Source organism: Chionomys nivalis, chromosome 15 (genome assembly GCF_950005125.1).
Source record: "Chionomys nivalis chromosome 15, mChiNiv1.1, whole genome shotgun sequence".
In the NCBI taxonomy this organism is placed as follows: Eukaryota; Metazoa; Chordata; class Mammalia; order Rodentia; family Cricetidae; genus Chionomys; species Chionomys nivalis.
In genome coordinates, this window is record NC_080100.1 from 45,426,892 (window position 1) to 45,450,822 (window position 23,931).

Below are 23,931 nucleotides of genomic sequence, written 5' to 3' on the forward strand. Positions count from 1 at the left end.
TGCACGCCCACGACAGAAGCGCTTCCCCTACGCTGTCCGTGCAGCCACTGTCCGGAATGCAGCGGCTCCCTCTAGTCAACCCAGGGCTCCTGGGCTCGCGATGGAACCCGGCCTCGCGGAGCTGTTCTTCTGTTCCTCATTGGCGGGATCGAGAGGCGTGGCGCGCGGCCCCGACCAATGGGAAGTGGTCTGCGATGGCACGTGTGCAGGGGCTGGCCCGGGAGCTGGTGGACCAGGATTGCTGTGCAAGGACTCAGGTAGAGCAGCTGCCCGGAGCTGCACATCTGCCGGGCGAAGCGTCTCTCCGCGGGCCGCCCTCGCTCTCCTCGCGCTCTCTCGGTGCTCGCCGCCGCCATGTGGGGCGCGCTGAGGTCAGCTCTGCGGCCCTGCGCTCGGGCCGCTCTCTCCCGGTCGCGCGCCTATCACGGGGATTCGGTGGCCCGACTAGGCACCCAGCCTGACTCGGGCTCCTCCACCTACCAGGTAGGTTGAGAGAGCGTCCAGGTGGCCCTGCTTGCTCTGCTGGCCCAGAGTCGCCAGCGGCCGGAGGGTGGGCACGCTTGGATCTCTGCTCTTCTTTCCTCTGCAGTTCAAGGCATCATTCTGGGAGGCAATGGGGTCTTAGGAAGTTTGCAGAAGAAAATCGTCCCGGTGAGATATTAGTTCACTCTTAGAACTGGCACTGGCCTTTTGTGTCACTAAAATCAGTGATTCTAAAAACCCCTCTCAGCATTGCCTCTTGGGAAGGTTGCAGATGCTTGAGCCCAGTTTGTCAACTTCGGGGTCTCAAAGGTGGGGTCCTCATATTCCTTAGAGGTCTTGTGGCAGCCACCTTTTCACTGGGCCTTGTTCACACACGTTTGTTAAATAATTATGTTAACAATAAATACATATCCTACCTACCTTTAAATAGCTTTCCTTGGACTTGGGAGGCTTCCTCAGACCAAAGACGCAACTCGTAAGTTGTGAAATATCAAAGCTGGAAAATTTCAGTCTGTTCCATGGCTTCTAAGCCTGTAAAGATAACATCTAAATTCTTCACAGAACCAGCAGTTTTTGTCTGGGAAGAAGTTAACTTAGAAACACCGAATTGTTTGTGCAGCATTTTAAGTATTTGGCATGGATGTGTAGGAATGGAACTCGTTTTGGGCTGGGAGATGTGAACAAGAAGTCAGATCTCTGTGAGTCTGTGTGGTAACTGGTTTCTAACGTCGGAAAGGCTGAACACACATGAAAGTTATGGGTGAAATGGAGTTAGGTTAGGAAAGACCTGGCAGTTCAAGTTGAAAGATGAAGGCTAGACTGAAAATCAAGAGAATGTGGATACCTTTGCTTTTTAAAATTGACATGTATTAGCTGGGTGTGCTGACCCCAGCCTCAATCCCAGTCTTAATTCCGTCCTTTGGGAGGCAGAAACAGGTGGATCTTTGTGAGTTTAGTCCAACTTGATCTACAAAGCCAGTTCTAGGGAAGCCTGAGTTACAAAGTGAGATTCCCCCCCCACCAAAAAGAAGACACCACCACCACCGCAACAGAATAAAATAATAAAGTTAGTATATACTAGCTGTACAAAAAGTGATATGTACATACATTACAATCTTGTCTTCTCTCCACTCTTCTGCTGGTCCCTTTCCTCTTTCAGATAGTCTACTTTCATGTCATGATGTGTATGTGTGTACGTGTATATACGCACGCATATATATCATGTCATATATATAATCTAATTCTGCATATGAGACACAATGTGGCATTTGTTTTCCTGACTCTAGTTGTTTTACCTAACATGTTGGTTCCAACTATTTCCTTCCTTCCTTCCTTCCTTCCTTCCTTCCTTCCTTCCTTCTTTTTTTTTTTTTTTTATAAGACAGGGTTTCTCTGTGTAGCCCTGGCTATCCTGGAACTCACTCTGTAGACCAGGCTGGCCTCGAATTCAGAGATCCGCCTGCCTCTGCCTCCCAAATGCTGGAATTAAAGGTGTGCACCACCACTGCTCAGCTCCCATCATTTTCTTGAATACAGTTATTTTACTATTTTTAGGACTCTTATTTATTTTTGACAATTTCATACACAAATACAATGTATTTTTGTTTGTTTATATTTTTGAAACAAAGTTTTTCTTTGTAGCCGTGGGTATCCTGGAACTGACTTGGTAGATGAAGCTGGAACTTGATGATCACCCACCTCTGGAATTCCATGCCCTGCTGGTGTTTCTGAATGTTATCTATTCCCAGCTTCGCCTCCCCTCTTAAAAACTCACTGAGACCTATTGCTGAGGGATATCATTGGCTTGACCTGGTGCGGGTCTTGTTTGGGTAGCCGCAACTGCAGTGAACTCCTGAGCACAATAGCTGTGTTGGATCCAGAAGGCAGCACTCCTTACAGTCCTTCCACCCCCTCCTGTATGCTGGTCCCTGAGTCTTGTGTCTTGGTGAAGGTGATGGAGATGTCTCGTTTAGGGCTGAGTGCTTCACAGTTACTTATCCTCCACGCTTTGACGGTTATGAGTCTCTGCATTAACTGCTGCCCACTCTACAGAAGCTTCTTTGACTGAGGTTGAGAGCAGTGCTCATATGTGTGTATAAGCATAGATGTTTAGAAACAGACAGTTAATTTGACAACATGTCTGTTCAGCAGGGCAGCAGTAGTACTTTCCTGCCCTAGAGCCCATGACTTCCCAAGCCAAGGACTTTTGACCAGGTTCACAGTGCCAGATGTGAATTCCATTTTGTGGAATAGACATCAAACTCCAACCTGGTGCAGGAGAATTATCTGTATTCTGTCAATCATGTTTTAAATAAATGCTGATTGGCCAGGCAGGAAGTATAGGTGGGTCAACCAGACAGGAAGTAGAGGTGAGAACAGGAGAATGCTGGAAAGGAGGAAGCCCATTCCTCCCACTCCTGCCCAGACCACCAAGAAGCAAGATGTAACTTGCTGGCTGAAAAAGGTACTGAGCCACATGGCTAGCATAGATAAGAACAATGGGTTAATATGATTTACAAGAGCTAATAAGTAGGCTGAGCTAATGGACCAATCAGTTTTATAACTTACGGAGTTCTCTGTGTGATTTTCTTTGGGGCTTGCCGGCTGTGGGGTACCGGTGGGACAGAAACCCCAACAAGCCGGCCCCTTCGTGTTACACAACCAGAAAGTGGTTGGTTATCTCCTGCAGTTATGCCGCTATTACACCAGTGGGCACATCTTGCTTAGGAAATTGGTTTTGCAATGTGCAGGGCCCAGTACTGAGTAAGATCATTGATTTTTTTTTTTTTCTCGCTGCGACCTGTACAATACTTCTGGGGCTATCCAGTGTGTCAATTCCAGCTTGATTTTCTCTCAAAGTATTGGATATAGGTACATTAAACTCAGGATATTAAAGTGTAAACTAGGCATGGTATTGCACACATATGGGAGCACCCCTTAAGAGTAGGGGTCTGAGGTCAGCCAAGGTAATACATGACCCTCTTTCAAAAACAAGTGCTAGAGCTAGGGAGATAGCTCAGTGGTTTGGTGGATGAGAGAGATGGTATTCGCTAGTGGGTTTGTATGATCCATCTGCATTAGGGTGTGCAATTATCAGCCACTCAAAACAGCAAATATAACTTCTTTTTCCCATCATCCATTGATGGCTTTGTTAAACGGCAAAGTTACAGTAGTTTAATTTAAATATCTTTATTGACTTCATTTACTTGTGATTCTTTAGTCAGGATATTTTAGGGTTTTTTTTTTTTTTTTTGGTCTACTTTAGGATAGACAGTTTTTCCTTCTTTCCCACTTCTAACTTCTACATGTCCTTAGATAAAAAATGAGTCATAGACAGTGTAAATTGAGATGCTTCAACATTTTATTTTTTATTTTAAACGTTATTTTAAGTGTTTGCCTGCATGTATTCATATGCACTGTGTGTGTGCTTGGTGTCTTTGGGAACCAGAAGAGGGCGTTAGATCCCCCAGAACTGGAGTTATGGGTTAGCTGTGGGTATCTGTGTCAGCCTTCCTACTGCTTAACCACAGCTCCTCCTGTTGTGCTGACCCCAACCAGAAAGGTATTTTTATTGCTACTTCATAACTAATTTTTCTACTGTTATGAATCATAATATCTGATATGCAGGGTTTCTAATACGCGGCCCTGTGAAAGGGTCGTGCATCCCAAAGAGTTTGAGACCCACAGGTTGAGAACTATTTCTCCATGTGGTTTCTGAGAACTGAATCAGTGTCCTCTGCAAGAGCAGCAAGTGCTCTTGACTACTGAGCCCTCTCTCTAGCTTCCTTTTTTTTTTTTTTTAATGTAGAGTTTCACAATATGTCCACGCTTGGCCTCAAACATTCATTTCTCCTCTGAGTACTAAGGTTATAGACACGTGCCATCACACCCAGCTCTGAATCATATTTTTTTTAATTTTATTTATTTTGCTCTGTAACTCATTTTTGGGAGAGGTAGAGAGTCTTGTCATGCTGCTCCCCAAACTGAACCCAAACTCCTAGACTCTCGAAATCCTCCTGCCTTGGTTAGCCTCCTGAGCAGGAACTGCAGGGATGGGCCGCCACACCTGGCCTCACAGTGCACTCTGAAGTGAACTGAATCATCCAACTGGAGTCATCTGCATGCAGCAACTCTAATGCTTTCTGAGAATTTTGTTTTATTTTCAAGTGTGTGTGTGTGTGTGCACGCACACGCGTGTATGAGAGTAGATGCCCAAAGAGTCCAGAAAAGTGTCATTTCTGGCTATAGAAGTCTCTGACAGGTTTATCAAACCTTCCCTTTCCTTCCTCCAATTCTTCTCATGTTACCGCACTCCCTCTCAAATTCATGACTTTTTAACTGTGATACACGCGCGTGTGCACATGCACACACACACACACATTTAAATACAGCCTCATAAGTCCATATAGTGTTGCTTGTATTTGTTGGGCTCATCTCTAGGATCACTAAGAACGGGCTTTGCCACCACTTCTGTAGCATCCTAGCGGTGCGGAGGAAAGCACACATGAACTTCTCCAAGAGTGAGACTGAATGTGTGATCTTTGCTTTGCAGCACCCTCGCCAGCATAAGACTCCAGATGGTTCTTGGGACAAAGGACATGAAGGATGGGATGTGCGCCCCAGTTCTGACTGCGAAGGGCCTGGCCCCTAGAGGGCTGGCTGCCTCAGGGGCCTTCATGTTTGAGGACAGCACACAAAGACCACTGGCTACTGGTCTGACTGCATACATCCAAGAAGAAACAGCCTTCAGGCCTTCCCAGTCATAAATAGTTTGTACACCTCAGAACCATGAGATGCCAAGAGGGCTCACTGGGGAGAGGAGCAGGAGAGAGGCTGGTGGGATGGGTAAGACGGTCCACATTTCAACAAAAGGCTGGAGAGATGGCTCAGCGATTGAGAGCACTTGCCCAGGTTCAGTTCTCAGCACCTACATGGTGGTCCACAGCCAGCCATAAGTAACTCCAGTTCTGGGAGATCTTACACCCTCTTCTGATCTACGAGGGTACCAGGCAGGCCTATGGTTCATGTACATGCATGTGTCTTACAAAAGAAATAAGTACATAAATCTAAAAGAAATCAAAATAACAGCAAAACAATAAGCAATGTCTTATCTCTTGGGACCTCCACTTAGAAGTAGCAACTCTGATGCAAACACACCCATGAAAGGGAGACAATAGAAGCCTGCCGAGGGCAAGAGATGCACACACATTGCATACTATTTCCATGCTCTGGCCTCGGTCTACGCTCTGGCCTCGGGCAACGCTCTGGCCTTGGTCCACGCTCTGGCCTCGGTCCATGCCCTGGCCTCGGTGCTTGCTCTCTGCCCTGTTTTCTTCACACAGCAGCGTCTGTCCTTCCTGCTTTCACGTCCCCCGCTACCAAGCACTTCAGAAGGCCCTTGCAAAGAATGAGTTTCCCTTATTTTTAAACTGAGCTTTTGATTTTTCCCCAGGCAAGTTTTCATGATGTAGCCCAGGCTAGCCCTGAATTTATCTTGCCTCAGCATCCCCAGCACTATGCCTGCCCCCTTCCCTGTTTCTTAATGAGAGACTGACTGAGCTAGGGTTAATATGGAGAACAGTGGTTTTCATTTTTTCCTAATGTCGTGACCCTTTAATACAGTTCCTCATGTTGTGGTGATCCCAACCATAAAATTGTTTCCATTGTTACTTCATAACTTTAATTTTTCTACTGTTATGAACCATATCTGTGTATAATATCTATGTTTTCCGATGGTGTTAGGTGACCCCTGTGAAAGGGTCATTCGACCCCCAAAGGGGTCATGACCCAGCGATTGAGAACCTCTGATCTAAAGGCTGTCTACCCTTAGTGTAGATCAACTCTGCTCTAGCTTGGCAGCATGTTGGTACAGAGATTGTGCCTCAGGTCTGGGGCTCTATGATGGAGGACACGAGGTTTCTCTGGACATGTGTGAGCTGTTCTCATCAGCTCTGCACTTTAGTGTTTGTGGTCTGCAAAAAGCCTGAGAGATCAGAAGTTAGCTGGGCGGTGGTGGCACACACCTTTAATCCCAGCACTCGGGAAGCAGAGGCAGGTGGATCTCTGTGAGTTCGAGGCCAGCCTGGTCTACAGAGCAATTTCCAGGACAGCTAGGGCTGTTATACAGAAACCCTGTCTTGAAAAACAAGTCAGGATCAGGTGTATGTATATGGAGCAGGGCAGGGTGGTCAACTAAATCTCTCTTTGATGGGGCAAACAATTAAAAACAACAGAACCCCAGTAACCCTGCAGGCACAGCAGAGTTTCTACAGGAAGAACAAGTTCAAGGACTCTGAGGATTCATTAGTGGAAACATCTGCAAGCAGAACATTCGAGAAAATGATGGGAAGAGATTAAAACAACACACTGAACAATTGGAAACACAGAACTTGCTACCTGTGGTAGGTTTTCTTTAGGATAAGTAAAATACAGAATTTGAAAACAAAAATACAAACTAAAAAAGAAGACAAAACAAGCAACTTTGGCCATGTTTGGGCTCCTCTAGTCTTTTCTGTTGTGTCTGAAGATCTCCACCAAAGTTAAGTTAGCAACAATGGGGACAAACTACAGGGGTGCCAGAACTGCTCGTGGGACCTCGCTGGTGTGATCTGTGCAGATGCGTCTCTTCTGCTCCCCTAGAACTGCTGGCTAAGCGGGACTGGACATGACTGAATCCCATCATCCCCCACTGTCCACTGATGCGCCTTCTGCAGTTTGTCTCCTGAAATCATTGAGTAAAAAAGTCGAGGAAAAAACAGCTCATATTTTAAATAACTCTCATGTCCCATGAGTTATAATTGTTTCACTTTATTATTGTTATTGTCTACTGTGCCTAACTTAAAAGATTAAACTTCATTTTAGGCATGTATGTGGGGGAACATTTTGGTACTGCCCATGGCCTCAGGTGTCTGTGGACCGAATGAGACACAGCTCCTGAGGTTAAGGGGCCACTGCTATGGATGTACTTAGTGGAGAAATAATGTTCCATATGGCAGCTGGAAAGACCCTTTCTCCTTTCTCCTTGTCAACTCTAATATATATGCATATTAACTTTTATTACTGTTATGTGTGTCAACGCATGGGGTAGAGAGCGTGCTGTGGTCCGTGTGTGGCGGTCAGAGGACAACTTTGTGGAGTCGGTTCCTTCCTTTCTCCCCTGGGGTTGAACTTGGGGTGTCAGCAATACCCACTGAGCCATCTCACCACCCCAGTTCTTCAATTTTAAACAGGTAGAGGAGTGTTCTTTGGTATACGTGCCCCTTGCCAAGATATGCAGTGTGTGGGTTTTATGCAGAGTGCTGTTCCTTTTGTTGAACCTGGGGAACGAATTCAACCCTGAACTTGGAAACGCCCAAGGTCCATCTTTTCCAGCAGTACATGTTTTCAGGGCGCCTTTTTACCCCGACTTTTTGAAGCTGAAAAGACACAAGGGTTGATGGTTTGAGCGAAACTTCTTCCTAGAGCTTCCTTAAACTCAGAGTGAGTGTGTGGATTGCAGAAACTGCTATCTTGAGAGTGGCAGAGAGGGAAAGTGGAATCTCAAACCCTGGGCTGTTGAAGACAACTTGCTACCCTCATGATGCCCTTTCACGACTCATAGGGCGTCTTCTCTTCGGTTAACTTTTGAAATCAACACAGAAATCACTGTTCATAGGATGCCATGTGGCATTTCAGTCCATGCCTGTACTGCGAGGTGTTCTATCCAGGTAGCATTTCTTGAACATTTATTTTGGTTTGCTTGTTTGTGACTGTGTAGCCCAGGTTGGCCTCCAACTGCCTATCCTTCTGCTTCTGCCTCTGGAATGCTGGGCCTATAGGTATGCACCGTGATCTATCCAGCCTAATATTTACAACTTGTGGTGAAAAGATATTAAATTCATCTTCTAACTTTTTCAGAATATACAACACAATGTTTTTGTGTCATCACTGCTGTGTAGCAGAACTCGGAACTATCTCTCTCATCTAATTATAAATGACTGTTGACATACCTTTCCCCATCCCGCCCTCTCCTCTTGAGAAAGAAACCTTAAGATGAGGTTGTGTTTTGTTTTTGTTTAATATTTTGGTACTAATTAGGTGGGTTTAGCCCTGTAGTGGAATAGAAAAGGTAGTTCAGTGTGTAAAGATGCTTGCCACCAAGCCTTACCTGACAATGGAGAGAACTGGCCTCCATACTTGTGCTATGATGTGTGAATGCCTATGTGTGTCACACGCTCAAATAAATGAATGTAAGAAAAAAAACGAAACAGAATGGACCTTAGGTGCACAACTGAAACAAAGTGTGTCTGTGCCTCTGCAGTAAAGCCGTTTCCTCCCACCTAGCAGCATGCTGAGCTGGCGAACAGGAGCAGTGCAGGGCCGCGCAGGGGCTGAGCTGGGCTAGTGCATCAGTCCCTGAGCTGCACTGTGGTGGATGCAGCCTGAGACTGTGATGAGAGCTTTCAGGGGAGAAGTGAGACTCCACAACAGATATGGAGACTGCCTTTGGCGGCACTGCCCCAAGCCCCTGTCTGCCACTGTCTGGTTTGTGCACACGAGGCTTGTCCTGTGCCAGGGGAGCCCAGGACAGTTCTGGACAGTTCCTGACGCGGGAGCTTCTGAAAGGCAGCTCGTGTGCCTTCATGCATCACAGGTGACACTGCTCTGCTGCCACCTCTTGGCCACTGGTGGAACAGACATGCTCTGGGGATTGAATTTCTTGCCAGGCAGCAGCTTCTATCTTGCTGGTGTGGGAATAAAGGCAGCCTCCTGGGTTTATAGTAGCAGGCAGTGGTGGCGCACGCCTTTAAGTCCTAGCACCCGGGAGGCAGAGGCAGGGGGATCTCTGTGAGTTTGAGGCCAGTCTGGTCTACAAAGCAAGCCCCAGAACAACCAGAGCTGTTACACAGAGAAACCCTTCTCCAAAAACCAAAGCTAATAAAAATAAATATAATAATAGCAGAGCTTCTGTTTGGGTTTCCCTGCCTCGTGTTGCTGCCAGCACGCACTAGACAGTCAAGAAGAGTCCTGTGGGAAAGAGGATTTGCCACACACTAACCTCCCAGTAACATCTATGAGTCAAACCTCTGAACTGTGATATTGTCAGTGTTTTTTCCATTCGAGTTGCCAGTTAGGATCACCCGAGGAACTTCAAAGCTCTGAACACTCAGACTAGACTTGCAACCCTCATCAGACTGTGGGAGCCGGACCAGGCATCATTATTCATCTGTCCGTCCGTCCGTCCGTCCGTCCATCCATCCATCCATCCATCCATTTTCTAGAAGCTTTCCAATAAGCCCATGGTAGGAGTCAAGGGAGGAGACTATGTTCCAGATAGCTTCTTCAGCTAAGTTCCCAGCAGGCCTGTAGGATGCAGGGCGTGGACTTGGAAGGAAGACAGTGTACAGGGCTGTTGGGTAGAGAAGGCCCTGGGCTTACATCCTACCCGCTGTAATGCTGGGAAGCCAGCTAGCAGTTCTATGAAGAACTGACCAGAGATGGAAATCACATCATGGGGAGCAAAATGTCTTAGTGGAGCAAAATAGCTAGCTGCATAAATATTGTCCTAAAGTAGTCTGCTGAGCGAACAAAATTTGAAAATTCAGGAGGCTGAAAAATGTCCTGTTGTGGAATATTACTTTAACTAGGCAAAGGTGTGTTACCTTTGTTTGTATTACATTTGTTTAATTATGAAAAGATGTGTTGCTATTGCACCTTGCCTGCCTAAGGCACCTGATTGGTCTAATAAAGAGCTGAAAGGGCAATAGGTAGGCAGTGGAGGGCTAGAGAGGGCTGGTGGGCAGACAGAATAAATAGGAGCAGGAATCTAGGCTCGGGAGAAAAGAATGAAGAGAGAGACAAGCCCAGGGCCAGCAGCCAAGCAGCAGTCAGCCAGACACAGAGGAAACAGGAAAATGAGACATACAGAATGAAAGCAAGGTAAAAAGGCCTGAGGTAAAACATAGATAAAGAGAAACAGGTTATAACAAGGTAAGGCCGAGCATTCATAATAACAAGTCTTTCTGTCATGATTTGGGAGCTGGTTGGTGCCTCCCCGAAGCTTGTTAATGTCCCCTTTACCTTTTCCTGCTTCTCAAGATTAATATTTTCATCTGAGCCACACAGACGATCTCTAAGCTTGTACAAGCATATAGTTTTGTTCTTATTGTTACTTTTTAGAACTTTTTAATTTTTTATTTTTTTGAGACAGGATCTCATATAGCTCAGGATGGCTTCAAACTTACTGTAGCTGAGGAAGACTTAAACTCTGGATTCTCTTGCTTCTACCCCTTAGATTGTTTTTAGAATGTCAGCCACGATGCATCCCTTCCTCCTGCTTCTCCTACCTCTTCCTGGTTTCTCCTCCCTCCCAGCCCACCCTCCTCCTCCCCACCCCTGCCATTGAACTGTATTTTTAAGTCCCCTTATCAACAATCAACTATTTTTGCATTGGTTAGAATCTCAGGATAGTGACTGATGATGGTAGGGACAAAATAGGTGGTCAACAAGACAGATGGCTTCTGACCCTTCAAAAGTAGTCATCAAAGCAGGTGTGGTGGGCACAGCTGTAATCTTTGCACTTGGGTGGTGGAGGTTGGAGGGTCTGAAACTGAGTGTCATTCTCAACTACACAATGAGTTTAGGCTAGCCTGGGCTATCTGAGACTCTGTCCAAAGCAACAACAAAACCAGTTCCTTAAATGGGAAAGTAACCCCTCCCCAGAGTGGGGGGGAAGGCTGGGCAGCACACACCTTTAATCTCTGCACTTGGGGGCCAGAAGCAGGTGGATCTCTGAGTTTTAGGCCAGCCAGGGCTACACAGAGGAAACACTTTTGAAAAGAACAAAAAAGGGGGAGGGGGACAGCAAGTTTTTACCAGTTAAATTCAATAGCTGTTTAAAGAAGGGAGTATGGGTAGCCCAGACTGGCGCTGACGTGAAATAACATGATTAGGACTTAAAACGAGGCTCAGACTCGGAGAGGGTGAGTCAGAGGGGCTGGTGGGCCTAAAACAGAGCTGTATAAGTGGGAAGAAATTGATCTTTCTACAAGATCAATCAAGAGTGGCCACATAGATGGGGTGATGGTGGCCCTGTGTGGAGGTCACACAGAGCTGGCATACGTTGATCCTTTTCTTTCCTGTTTTGCAGTATGGCGTTACATCACATGTACTAGACAAGTTCTCCACCTCTGCCACACTCTCAGTCTTTGATTTTTTTTAATATTTATGCATTTATTATTGTTATGTGTATAGATGTGTGCTTGAATGAATTTATGTGCCCTGTGCTTGTAGGTGCCTATTGAGGCCACAAGATAGTGTTGGCTCTTCTGGAGTTACGGTGGTTGTGAGCTGCCTGTGGGTGCTGGGAACCGAGCCTGAGTCCTCTGCAAGAGTATCGGGGCTCTAAACATCTGCGCCATCTCTCCAGCTTCCGTGCTGTGTTTCTTGACTCTGACTTTGGCTAAAGGATAAAGACTTTATAGCATTCCGGTCTCCCTCCCTCTGTGCTTCTGTTTCAGGAGAACTATGAGCAGATGAAAGATCTAGTGCATCAACTTCATGAGCGAGCCCAGTATATACGACTAGGTAAGGCCCGTGTCTGTCTGTCTGTCTGTCTACTAGCCTGCTACGTACCCCAGGCTGGTCTTGAACTCCCAATTCTCTTGCCACAATCTCCAAAACACTGAGATTACAGTCATGTGCTACTACTCCCAGCTACAAAGTAAGATTCTCAGTCTGTTGCAGGTCTCTACTGTATGAGGAGCAATGTGAGTTTCCTAGTCCTCATGAAAAACTATTCCCTCCAGTATCCTCATTGGTAGAGTCTGCTTCACCCTACCTGTGCTCGGGGAGTATTATTGCATCCCTAGGTATTGCTATGTTTAGAAGACAGCTTCCCTCTGTTGGAGTAATTAGAGGAGTAGAAATATAAGAAACATTCTATGTATTTGTTTTCTTTAAGGAGTTTATTCAAGGTGTGGCATGCGAACAGAGAGGCCACCTAAAGGTACTGTGTTAGGGAAGAAAGGGCCTCAATGTTGGTCCTGGGGAAAGTTTGGAGAAGTGTACCAGAGGTTAGTTTTATTGCTAAGCACTTTGGTTATATTGTTAGTTTATTTCTGAGATTAGACATCTTATAGCCAGACTGGACTTGGACCATGACCCTGGACTCCTGATCCTCCCTGCTTCCACCTCCAGAGTGCTGAGATTACAGGTGCACCATCGTGCCCAGTTGGTGTGTGGCGGGGGATGGAGCCAGCGCTCCGCTAACTCCACCACACCCTGCTCCCTTTAAATCATTGAATTCTTCTAAAAAAAAAAAAGCCTTTAGTTTTCAGGTTATACATAAGTTTTATACATAACCTTAGGAATGAGTCTGTGAAATGTAAGTTCTTTAACTACACATTAATAGATTATACAGAATTGGCAAAGGGAACGGACAATAGAAGCAAATAAAATAGAGGTATTTAAATGTATTGATCTCTGTCTTTTTACTGTAGCAGTGTAGTCAAAATGAGTAAAAAATTTTTTTCACAAAGATAGCTGTAATTTACACTCTTGAAATGCTACGGAAATGAGCCAACCTCAGCCTTCTATGGACCAGGACAGCCACAAGTGTGGCCCATCACCAAATCATAAGCTTACTTAAAACATGAGGGAGATTTTGGTGACTCCGTTTACATATTCTCGAGTAACTCTGCAGATGATAATGTCATGCTACAATGTCAAAAGCACTTTGGAAGAAGCAGGGCTGTGGCTCAGTGGTGCTGTCCATGCCTTAGCATAGCGCTGAGTTCAGTTCCCAGCATACCCACCTCTCTACCTCGAAAAGAATAAACAAATACATAGATTAGTACACTGTTTCTAGAAGAAGAACCCACACACTTGCCAAAATAAAAGCCTGTTTTGTTGGAAGAGGTAACTCCACGGTTACGCTGATCATCAGTTTGGTTTGATTAGTTGAGGGTTTTCTGGGCCCTGAGGACAGATGGTTTTGAAGCAAGAGGTGTCCAAGGTCCTGCAGTGTGGGCGTGCTGGGAGCCGTGCACTCTAGTGAGCTGCAGGGAAGGGCTGCTCTACTAAGCAGGCCTGCAGGGGAAAGGGATGGGAGAGAGAATGACTTCAGCCTTCACAGTTTTGCCTAGAATTGTTCTGCCATGAAAATAAGTGGACGTTATTATCAACACGTATGAAGGTATGTTAATTACTAAACCATATTAAAATATACTTTTGGAAAATGAAAAGGTATCAAGAAAAAAATCACCCATAAATAATCCCTCTAAACATACATTTTTAACACACCTTTGGATGACTCCTCTATTACATTAGTAGCAAAATGTGTTTGTGTTTTTGTGCTGTTTGGGGCTTTTGTGTAAGTTAGTCTGGACATTTCTCTGGAGTTTAACTCAGCCTGTTAGAGCAGTGGTACTCTGGTTTCACAGGTGAGTAGTCATTTATGAAGCTCTCCTTGTGTTCACTTCATTAAATCACATTGGTTCTACAGTTCGCAAATGTTCACACGTTAGCATCCCTGAAACCAGGAAACCAGGATTCTAGCATCTTCCAAAGGCTGTATGCCGGGGGCCAGTCAGGACCTGCTCACTGTCCACTCCTGCAAGCATTGATGTCTCATGTCTCACTGCTGTTTCTTCAACCGTGGGGGCACTCATTATTCATCACCGTGAATGGAGTTTGTCTTCCATTTTTAAATGCCTTAAAAAACAAAACAACAGAAACAAAAGCCCCCACCTCAACCACCAAAGCTGTCTGTAGATGTTTACTCCATAAAGATATCACCCAGGATAAAAACAAAGCACTTCTAAATCTATCAAAACACTCGCAGCCCTACGATTAATGTGTGTTAATCAAAATACTTGGTTCTGGCTATTATGAAAGCACCTTGGGGGGTAATCCATTCTCTGTCTACTATCAATCAACTAGACAATCTGAAGTATCCTTTCTATCTCCCGCTCTGTCACCCTCCTCCCACCTGTGGCTCTTCAACTGCCGGCCCCTTAATGAACACTTAGGTCACCTACTCTCCAAAGTCCTTTGCCCCAGCCTTGCTCTATTTAAAAATCACATGGACAGTCCTTTTGTTTGTTTTTAGATACGAAAGTAAATTAGTGTACAAGAACCTGCACTAAAGTATGTACCAACACCGGAATCAAGGCAGCATCCTCTAGATGATGGTAGCATCCTCTAGATGATGGCAGCATCCTCTAGATGATGGCAGCATCCTCTAGATGATGGCAGCATCCTCTAGATGATGGCAGCATCCTCTAGATGATGGCAGCATCCTCTAGATGATGGTAGCATCCTCTAGAACTTCTGCTCTTCGTAATGCCTCATCCCTTTTCCCCACCCCTAAACACATCTCGTTAGGAACTTGGCCAGGAGTTGGGAGGAGAGAAAAGACAATTTTAACCATACTGTCTTGCAACTAACTCATTTTGAAAGAAGAAATAATTTATGATATAGTTTTCTTGGTAGCCTAAAAGTAGATTTACTCTAAGAATTTCCTGTGTACCTCTTAAGAAAAAAAGTATTCCTCTTGCAGCCAAGATTCCTGACTTGAAAAATAATGCTGTATTTAGAAGCTTGTTTAAGTGGGTATGAACATAATTTTATCTTCATCAACAAAGAAATGGCGCTCTTAAATAGTTTACTACTTTATTAGGCAGAGGCTGTGTTAGGATACATTTATGGGCAACACTTAAAAGCATTTTCTGGTAGCTTGATGCTTCCTCCACTCCTGTTGTGGCTTACTCAGAGCCATGGGTGGATGGACACTCGAGTCCCTGAGTGTTTGCAGGTTGGGTGGTAAGGCTTGGGTACTCAAGAAGCCCGACTGGAGTAGCTGACCTGCTCTTGGTTAGTGTAATTTTTGTCAAGATTTGGGTAACGTTGCAAACCACAGAAGACCATCTCTTCTGTCAACATATTACCAAGGGGACCTGCTAATCACTATGGAAGGATTTCGACTTTCTCGTGTCCAGACCTAATGGCACCTTTCGGCAAGTTTGTACGTGCCAAGCATGGAGGGGATTTCCAAAGCTAGACTTTGACTTTATACAGATACAGAGTAGGGCTGTTCCCATGTGCAGGGTGGTGCATGTGCCAGTGATAGTGTTCAGTATATGTAGGGCAATGAGATGCTATTGTAGTGTGTGAATTTTAATGAAAACAGCATGCCATCTCCTTAGACAGCTATTGGTGAATCCAGAACATGTATGATTATATAGTCTAGGATGAGGGATAGATTAGTGTGTGTATGTGTGTGTATCACTTGTACATGTAGTGTCTGTGTGGGGGAGGGGAAGAGCACTTTCATATTTGTGTGTGGAGGCCAGAGGTTAACATCGTCTCTATCTCTGTCACTCTCCACCTTAGTTTTGAGACAGGGATCCCCCCGGACCTGGAGTTCATCAGTTCAGATAGGCTCTCTTGCCAGTGAACTCCGAGATATGTCGGCCCGATGGTGCTAGGATTAGAGGTCATGCTACTGTGCCGGCTTTTAGACACAGTGTGTGCGTGTGTGTGTGTGTGTGTGTGTGTGTGTGTGTATTTATGCATATGCCATTAAAAAACCCTCAGTTTATTTACTGCAGAAAACTGACATCTGATATATCAAGTGATTTAAAAAAATAATAGAACTTTTTCACAGGGTACACTGAAACTTTTTTATTTTTCTTTTTATTAATTATACATTTATTTGGCTTTTGAGACAGGGTTTCTCTGTGTAGCTCTGACTGTCCTGGAACTCACTCTGTAGTCCAGGCTAGCCTCAAACTCAGAGGTCCAACTGCTTCTACCTCAAACGCTGGGATAAAAGGAGTGCGCCACCACCTGGCCCACTGAACCTTTTCTAAAGCACCATGTTTGGAGTAGAGCACTGTATGTGAGTGCATTAAGTGAGAAAGAAGCCTAGTTCATGTCTAGCTGCTCTAATCTAAGCATGCTTTTATTGCAGGAGGCAGCGAGAAAGCCCGGGCCCGGCACACGTCAAGAGGAAAGCTGTTACCCAGAGACAGAATCGACAATCTCATAGACCCAGGGTTGGTACTAGCGCCTGTTACCTCAGCGTGTCCTGTTCTGCTGGACAGTCCATCACCAAATGCTTTTAAATATGGGTTCTTATCTATTTATTTATTAAAAGAAAACAAACTATCTTTATTTCATCATACATACCCATCTAAGTTCCCACTTTCTCCCCTCTTCCCATTCCTTCTACCTACCTTTCCACCCCACCTCCCATCCACTCCCCAGAGAAGGTAAGGCACACTGCCCTGGGGAAGGGAAGGTCAAAGGCCCTCCCTACTATATCTAGGCTGAACAAGGTATCCATCCAAAGAGAACAGGCTCCCAAAAAAGCCAGCACAAGCAGCAGGGACAAATCCTGGTGTCCATTCCAGTGGTCTCTCAGTCTGCCCCAGCCAGGCAACTGTCAACCACATTCAGAGGGACTGGTTCCATCCCATGCTGGTTCCTTCCCTGTCTGGCTGGTGTTGGCGAGCTCCCATTAGCTCAGGTAGACTGTTTCAGGGGGTGTCCCCATCATGGTCTTGACCACTTTGCTCATATTCTCTCATTCTTCAACCGGACCTTGGGAGCTCAGAAGTGCCACACACTTAATGAGAATGGGACGAATGGAACAGGGAATGACCTGGGCAGACACCTCTGTCCTGCTGGAGTTCCCGTCAGGCCAGAGGGAGACAGGAAATAAGCGACAAACGTCTTGAACTGTGTAATGTACTAGAATGAGGCCAGGGTTGAGGGAAGCAGAAACACCAGAGCCAGAGCTCTGCAGCGGAGTGCTGGGTGTGTTTGAGCAGTGTTCAGGGACCGGTGGGGCTGAAGTGGGCGGTGTGGAGGGGAGGACAGTAGGGGTGGGCTCTGATTCTGAGGACCTGTGGGCTGTTGGTTCCGACTCACAGAAAAAGAGTGAACTGCAGTCGGGATTCAGCAGGACTTGTTGAGTTTCCAAGTCACACGTCACGTGATGACATTTACTGTGCTAGACCCTTAAGACTGGACTGCCTGGTGACATTGCACTCTCTTAGTTTGTGTTCATATAGTTTTGTTATTTTTCTTGGAAGTGACAGAGTCTCCCCACGGCGTCTACTCTCTGGATTATATTTTGCAGTGTGACGTGACTGTTTTTAAAGACACTGCTCTTCTGGCTGCTGCGCTGGGCATGGACTGTGAGCAGCGGGGGTGGCGCAGGTGGAAGGATGGAGGGGCAAGGGTGTCGCGCTCTGTCTGTATTATAAACAGTAGAGCGTTGACCTGGTATATCTCCTGAAGGATGGGTCATGGGGTACAAGGGAAAAGGTGGGTGTATATATGAGGTATTTTTTTTTCTTTTCCTTTTTGACTTTAGTGTTTTAAGGGTCTCATGTAGCAGCCTTCAAAATCACTGTATGGCTGAGAACCTTGAGGCCCCTTCCCTATTTTGAAAGCATTGCAGATTAAACCTAGGGCTTCTCTCAAGTTAGGCAAGAACACTGTCACTGAGATACAACCTCAGCCCATCCATGAACTTCTGACCCTCCCGCCTCTGTCTCCCTTGGGATGGGACGACATAAAGGTGTGCACCGCCACACTTGATTTGCATGGTGCTGGGCATTGGCCCTAGGGCTTTGTGCCTGCACGGTAAGACCTGCCACAGCTGGGCTGTACCTCTTGCCCACCGTGTTCTTCTGACATCTGTATTTTCATGAGAGCATGCATGGGTGAGCGTGGGTGCCTGCGTGTCATGGCACATGTGTGGGGGTCAGGGGACAGCTCTCAGCAGTTAGTTTTCTGCTATCTTATGTGATCCCAGGATCAGCCCCAAGTTGCCAGGCCTCTATGCAAGTGTCGATGGATCTTCTTACAGCCCCCAGCACACATTCCTTTAGTCCATTTTTGTGCAGATGTGTATCAGGCACCTGCATCAGAAAAGCAAAACAAAAGGCAGTCATACCAGACTGAGCATTCTGGGCCTCTTCCCCCTCAGGTGTGTCTTGAGCACATGTGTGAGTAGAGGTGGGCAGTATGGTGTGCACTGGAGAAGAGCCTGGCACGGGGACAGCCTGCTTCTGGAAATCCCAGATCTGACATTTACTACTTATGTGAACTGAGGCTAGCAACTGGGTTCTGATTTCCCCATTAGCAAAGTGTTTATGAAGCCCACAGAAGAGAGCCAGGCACATGGTGAACACTCCCTGTTGGCCCCTTTCTGTGGTATATACGCCTTTGCCTTGCACTTTACCAGTAAGTTCCAGTATTCTGCTGTAGCCCGCTACCTGGTTGTACCACGTAAATTCCTATGGCATGTTTGTCAGGTCTTATTTTAGAAATCTTTTTGTAGATTTTTATGAACCACATGCATATTTGAAATGCTTCCCTGTTTTAAAAAAGTCTTTCCATTCTTATGTGTAACTTTTTAAATACAGATATTTAACTTAAACAACATCCTTTCTTCCGCTTAGGTCTCCCTTTCTGGAATTCTCCCAGTTTGCAGGTTACCAGTTATATGGTGACGAGGAAGTCCCTGCAGGTGGCATCATTACAGGCATTGGACGAGTGTCAGGGTGAGTATTTTGCCTGTGCTCAGTTGTGAGGGGCAGGAATTGTGAATGCAGGCGCCTGCCACCCACCCTGCATGTTGGCAGGCAAGCTTTGTGCTCTTAAGATTTGAGCATCTCGGATATGTCTCAGGTTCCTCTCTGGAGCTCTAGAGACCACAAACTGAAGGGAGAAAAATAAAAATTGGTCAGTTTCTGGACCCAGTTTAGACTTACGCATTTCCCCTAGGTATGGGCTTTTTAATTTTTTTATTAAAATTTTTTCCCACAATATAGTTTGATCATATTCTTGCCCTTTACCCGAGTTCCTTCCAGGTCCTCCCCACTTCTCTACTCATACAACTTCATGGTTTTTTCTCTCTCTCACAGAGTGAAAAAAAAAGAGGAGAAAAAAACAAACTAAAAAAAAAAAAACCACAAAAAAAAATCATTAAAGCCATGTGGTGGGGCACACCTTTAATCCTAGCACTTGGGAAGCAGAGGCAGGCAGATCTCTTGAGTTTGAGGCCAGCCTGGTCTACATGGTGAGTTCCAGGATAGCCTGGTCTATGTAGAGAAACCCCTTCTCAAAAATCAAAAAGAAAAGAGAAGGAAAAGAAAATCAGTAGCACAAAAATCTATTCAGAAGAGGAGGCAGGAAGATGGTGTGAGCCAGAGGTGGTGGATAAGTTCCAAGGAAACAGCTTCTTCCGGACACAACGGAACTGAACCACATAGGAACTCATAGAGACTGGCAGCACGCACAAGACCTACACGTGATTAAACCAAATAAAACCTCAGCACCGAGAATGTCCTACCCCTAACCAAGAAACTATTTGAAATTGACACCTGCTAAAAAAGCAAAACAAGTCTTCTCCATTGGCATGCTGAGTTTTAGGAAGTCTCCATCTAAACTTTTGCACAGCTGGTGAATACAGCTGTTTTAGGAGCAGGTGTCCGTTGTGTCCCCAGGCAGCCTCGCTATGACCTTCTTTTCTGCTCAGTTTGGGCGTGGTTAGGGCTCAGAGCTCAGACAGTTAACACAGCTCTTCCTGGCTCTGCCTGGCTGTGTTGGCTCTCACACCCGGAGGCTCAGGTGGATGCAGGTGACTGCTGGCATATGGGCAGTGAACTTTCAAGCTGCAGCCAGCAGAGGGCTTGGGGTTTGTGCTAGCCTGCTGGCTGCTCAGCCGCAGCAGGATCACTGAGGAGGAAGGCCCAGTTCATGTGCTCTCTCTCTTCTTACTCTGTGGGGTGTGCTGTTTGAACCAAGAGGCTCAAAAACAGAAGCAGGCTCTTTTACCGGGACCCGGCAGCATGGACCGCCACATGGACCGCGCTGGTACCAAGACTATGAAGAAGGTGACGCATGTCATTCTCAAGAAGTACTACATGTGCCTGGGTAATGGCTTACACACCAACAAGTGCGTGTGCAAGGAAATTGCCATTATCTCCAACAAGAAACTGCAACAAGATAGCCAGCCGGCTATGTCGATGTCACTCATCTGATGAAGAGGATTCAGGGAGGTCCTGTGAGAGAAAGGAGAGAGAATTATGTTCCTGAGGTCTCAGCCCTGGATCAGGAAACCAAGGAAATGCCGAAGCTTCTGATCTTCTGCAGTCTCTCCAACCTGAATGTCACTCAGCCCAAAGTTGGGCTTCATTTAAAAACACCCCATGGAGCTGTTTGAGTCCGTTCTGTCATATTTTCAATAAACCTGAAAATAACTTTGAGAAAAAGAAAACAGAAGCAGTTACTAAAAGAAAGTTTGGTTCTATAACTAAATAATGGGTGTCAATGGGCAAAACCACACTGATGCGCATCACAGTATTTTTGTGAACCGAGTTTATTTCTCTTTCTGTAGCATGTCAGTGGGGGATTGATTATGGACAAATGCCACCATGCCAGGTGTATGTGACACTGGAAATCGAACGTAGGCTTTCAAGTGTAACATGCGATACTCTCCCAGCTAATCTGTATACACAGCCCTTTGTGCTGCGCCATGTAAAATTTGTATTTATTGTGACTTCAAATAACACAGATTTATTTTAGAAAGTGTGTGTGTGTGTGTGTGTGGTTTGTTTGTTTCCTATGGAAGAAGTAGTAAAGAACATTGTTTTTCTTTTTTCTTGTGGTATTGGAATTTGAGCTCTGTGCTGTGTATATTCAGGGCAAGTGTCCACTGAGCTCTGTCCTCAGGCCTTGTTTTTTTAAAGACAGGGTCTTACTCTTTTGCCCAAGCTGGTCTTGAACTCACTGTGTAATTGATTTCAAACTTTGGATCCTCCTGCCCCTACTTCACAAGTGCTGGGATTACAAATACCACTACATACAGCTATGAGGTCACTTTTGAGAATATGAAAAACATATCTTAGTACTACTAGCAGTTTATCCTCATTTTTTCTACTTTTTTAAATTTATTTTTTGATTAAACACGTGAGTGCTTTTGTCTGAATGTATGTCTGTGCACCATGTGTGTGCCGGTGCCTAGGGACGTCAGACAAGGATGTTGGATCCGTGAAACCGGAGTTACAGATGCCTGTGAGCCACAAGTGGGTGCTGGACTCAAACCTGGGTCCTCTCAGACAGCAGGCAGCGTTCTTAACTGCTGAGCCATCGCTCTAGCCCCATTTAGTTTCTTTAAAGGACACTTTATAATTTATTTATTTTTATTTTATGTGCATTGGTGTTTTACTTGCATGTGTCTCTCTGAGGTGTCAGATTTCTGGGGCTGGAGTTACAGACAGGTGTGAGCTGTCATGTGGGTGCTGGGAATTGAACCCGGGTCTTCTACAAAAGCAGTCAGTGCTCTTGACCACTGAGCCATCTCTCTAGCTCCTTAAAGGGACACTTTAAAGATTTATGTTAAGAGAGTTCTTTGGCCTAGAGAGTTGAATTTTCAAAAAGACATCATGTTCTTGTTAGGATCATTTCATTTTAAGAACCATAGTGAGTGCAAGAGAGATGGCTCAGTGGTGAGAACACTGCCTGCTCTTCCTTCCAGAGGACTGGGATTCGGTTCCCAGCACCTATGTGCAGCTAATAATTGTCTGTAACCCCAGTTCCAGAGGACCCAACACTTTCTTCTGGCCTCCCTTGGTACTACACATATGTGGTGCACAGATATACATGCAGGCAAATGTATATCTCTGTGTGTGTGTGTATATACATATATATGTGTGTGTGTGTGTATATATATATATATATATAATCCATATAATAAAAATAAAATCTTAAAGAAAATGAACCGAAAGAACCTTACAAAACAGTGGTTTAGGTTAATGCCTCAGTACTAATGGAGGACTAATGGCTCTTTAAAAATCAAATGTGAGTGTGTAATCTTATTAAAAGTAATTATTTTCTGTTGGATTAATGAATGTAAACCTTGATTAAAGCTTGGTCTTGCAGCATGAGGCCATTGACTAGTGAGTGGCAGTAGTGACTTGCCCCAGAAGTGGAAGACTGCCTTGCGTGCTCTCATTATAATAAGCTGAGTTGCTTTTAATTTTGCAGAGATCTCATAGTCTCTTTCAATGGAACTTCTGCCTTTCAGAGTAGAATGCATGATCGTGGCCAACGATGCCACTGTCAAAGGAGGTACCTATTACCCAGTGACGGTGAAGAAGCACTTACGGGCCCAAGAGATCGCCCTGCAGAACAGGCTCCCGTGCATCTATCTGGGTAAGTCACAAGTGCGCTGGGAACTGTTTTAGCTGGGGTTATGGGAGATTGTGGAAGGCTGTGTGGGTGACGTCATTACTGGGTGTTTTAAAATACTGCTGGCTCCTCCTGCAGTCAGAAAGGAATACAGTGTTTGCTGAAGACTGGGCGAAGGTAACTAAGGACTGTCCGTAGTACCACACAGGGAAATTAGCGGCTTGTCGTGTGCTAGCTTTTCCCCTGGGTACCTTATGTTTCTGTTAACTATAATTACTCAAACTATTGAAAAATAGCTAATATTTATGGATCTCTTGAGAGTCAGGCATTGTATTAAGTCCTTGAATATTACATAATTTGAATAGGTTGTAATTTAAGATACAGTTGATTTCCAAAGAAAGCCAGTCTTTGTTTGAAAGTAAACTACATTTGCATTAAAGGCTATTTTGAACAGAATCTTAAAGCAAAGCAGTTTAGAACTAGCAGCTTCTGGATACTGGTGTAGCTTGCCAAAACGCTTGCCTACGTTGTTCATTTGTAAACATTGGAACAGGTCGTAATAGAGATTTTTTTTTTCTTTTTCTGGAAAAGTGCATTTGCCTGGTTGACTCAGTGTGAAAGTCTTTGCACATAGAAAACAGCAAATGTAGCCAAACTGCGTGCAGGCTCCTGCCGGTCTCTAGACGGGCAGCTCTACTGAAGAATATTGACGTTGTCTCTCTTCGGAGAGGTTGTCTTTAATGACAGACAGGATACAGAATATTAAATAATAAAAGACAGTGGTTGTGGGCAATAATAGTAGGTGTAGGATTGATTTCTAATTCTTTCTCTCTCTTTTTGAGATATGGTCTATGTAGCGTTGGCTAGCTTGGAGCTCACAGAGCTCCTCCACCTTCCCTAGTGCTAGGATTATAAAGATGTGCACCGCCACACCTAGCTTTTATTTTTCTTTTTACATTCATAATTTTACATCCTCATAACTATATGAAATGGCTGCTATTGTTCATTTCGTAGCTAAGGAAGTTTGAGGTGTTTAGAATGGCCAGGAAACACGTTTGATCTTATCATCACACCCCTGTGAATAAGGAGCTCTGTTTTCAGACAAAAATCTCCCAGTGTAGCCCAAGCTGGCTGCACACGCTTGGTCACATCCTGAGTGGTGGCCCGCATTGTTGCTTGTTTTGTCAGTTTGTAGTAAATCTTAATGCTTAGGAAGCTGAGGCAGGAGGATCACAGCATGAGCCATACAGCCAAACCACT

General features: G+C 45.2%; 1 protein-coding gene and 1 pseudogene across 1 annotated transcript in view; both read left to right on the forward strand.

The window, feature by feature from the left end:
• The first annotated feature begins 215 nt into the window (after nucleotides 1–215).
• Nucleotides 216–23,931, forward strand: part of Mccc2 (methylcrotonyl-CoA carboxylase subunit 2) — a 61,820-nt gene continuing 38,104 nt past the window's right edge. Inside the window, exons 1-5 of the mRNA XM_057790129.1 lie at nucleotides 216–483; nucleotides 11,982–12,048; nucleotides 16,436–16,520; nucleotides 18,939–19,040; nucleotides 22,568–22,695. Coding sequence (XP_057646112.1) covers nucleotides 355–483; nucleotides 11,982–12,048; nucleotides 16,436–16,520; nucleotides 18,939–19,040; nucleotides 22,568–22,695 — 511 coding nt within the window. The 5' untranslated portion in view covers nucleotides 216–354. The remainder of the gene's footprint in view (nucleotides 484–11,981; nucleotides 12,049–16,435; nucleotides 16,521–18,938; nucleotides 19,041–22,567; nucleotides 22,696–23,931) is intronic.
• LOC130887605 (40S ribosomal protein S17-like) lies at nucleotides 20,331–20,704 on the forward strand (annotated as a pseudogene).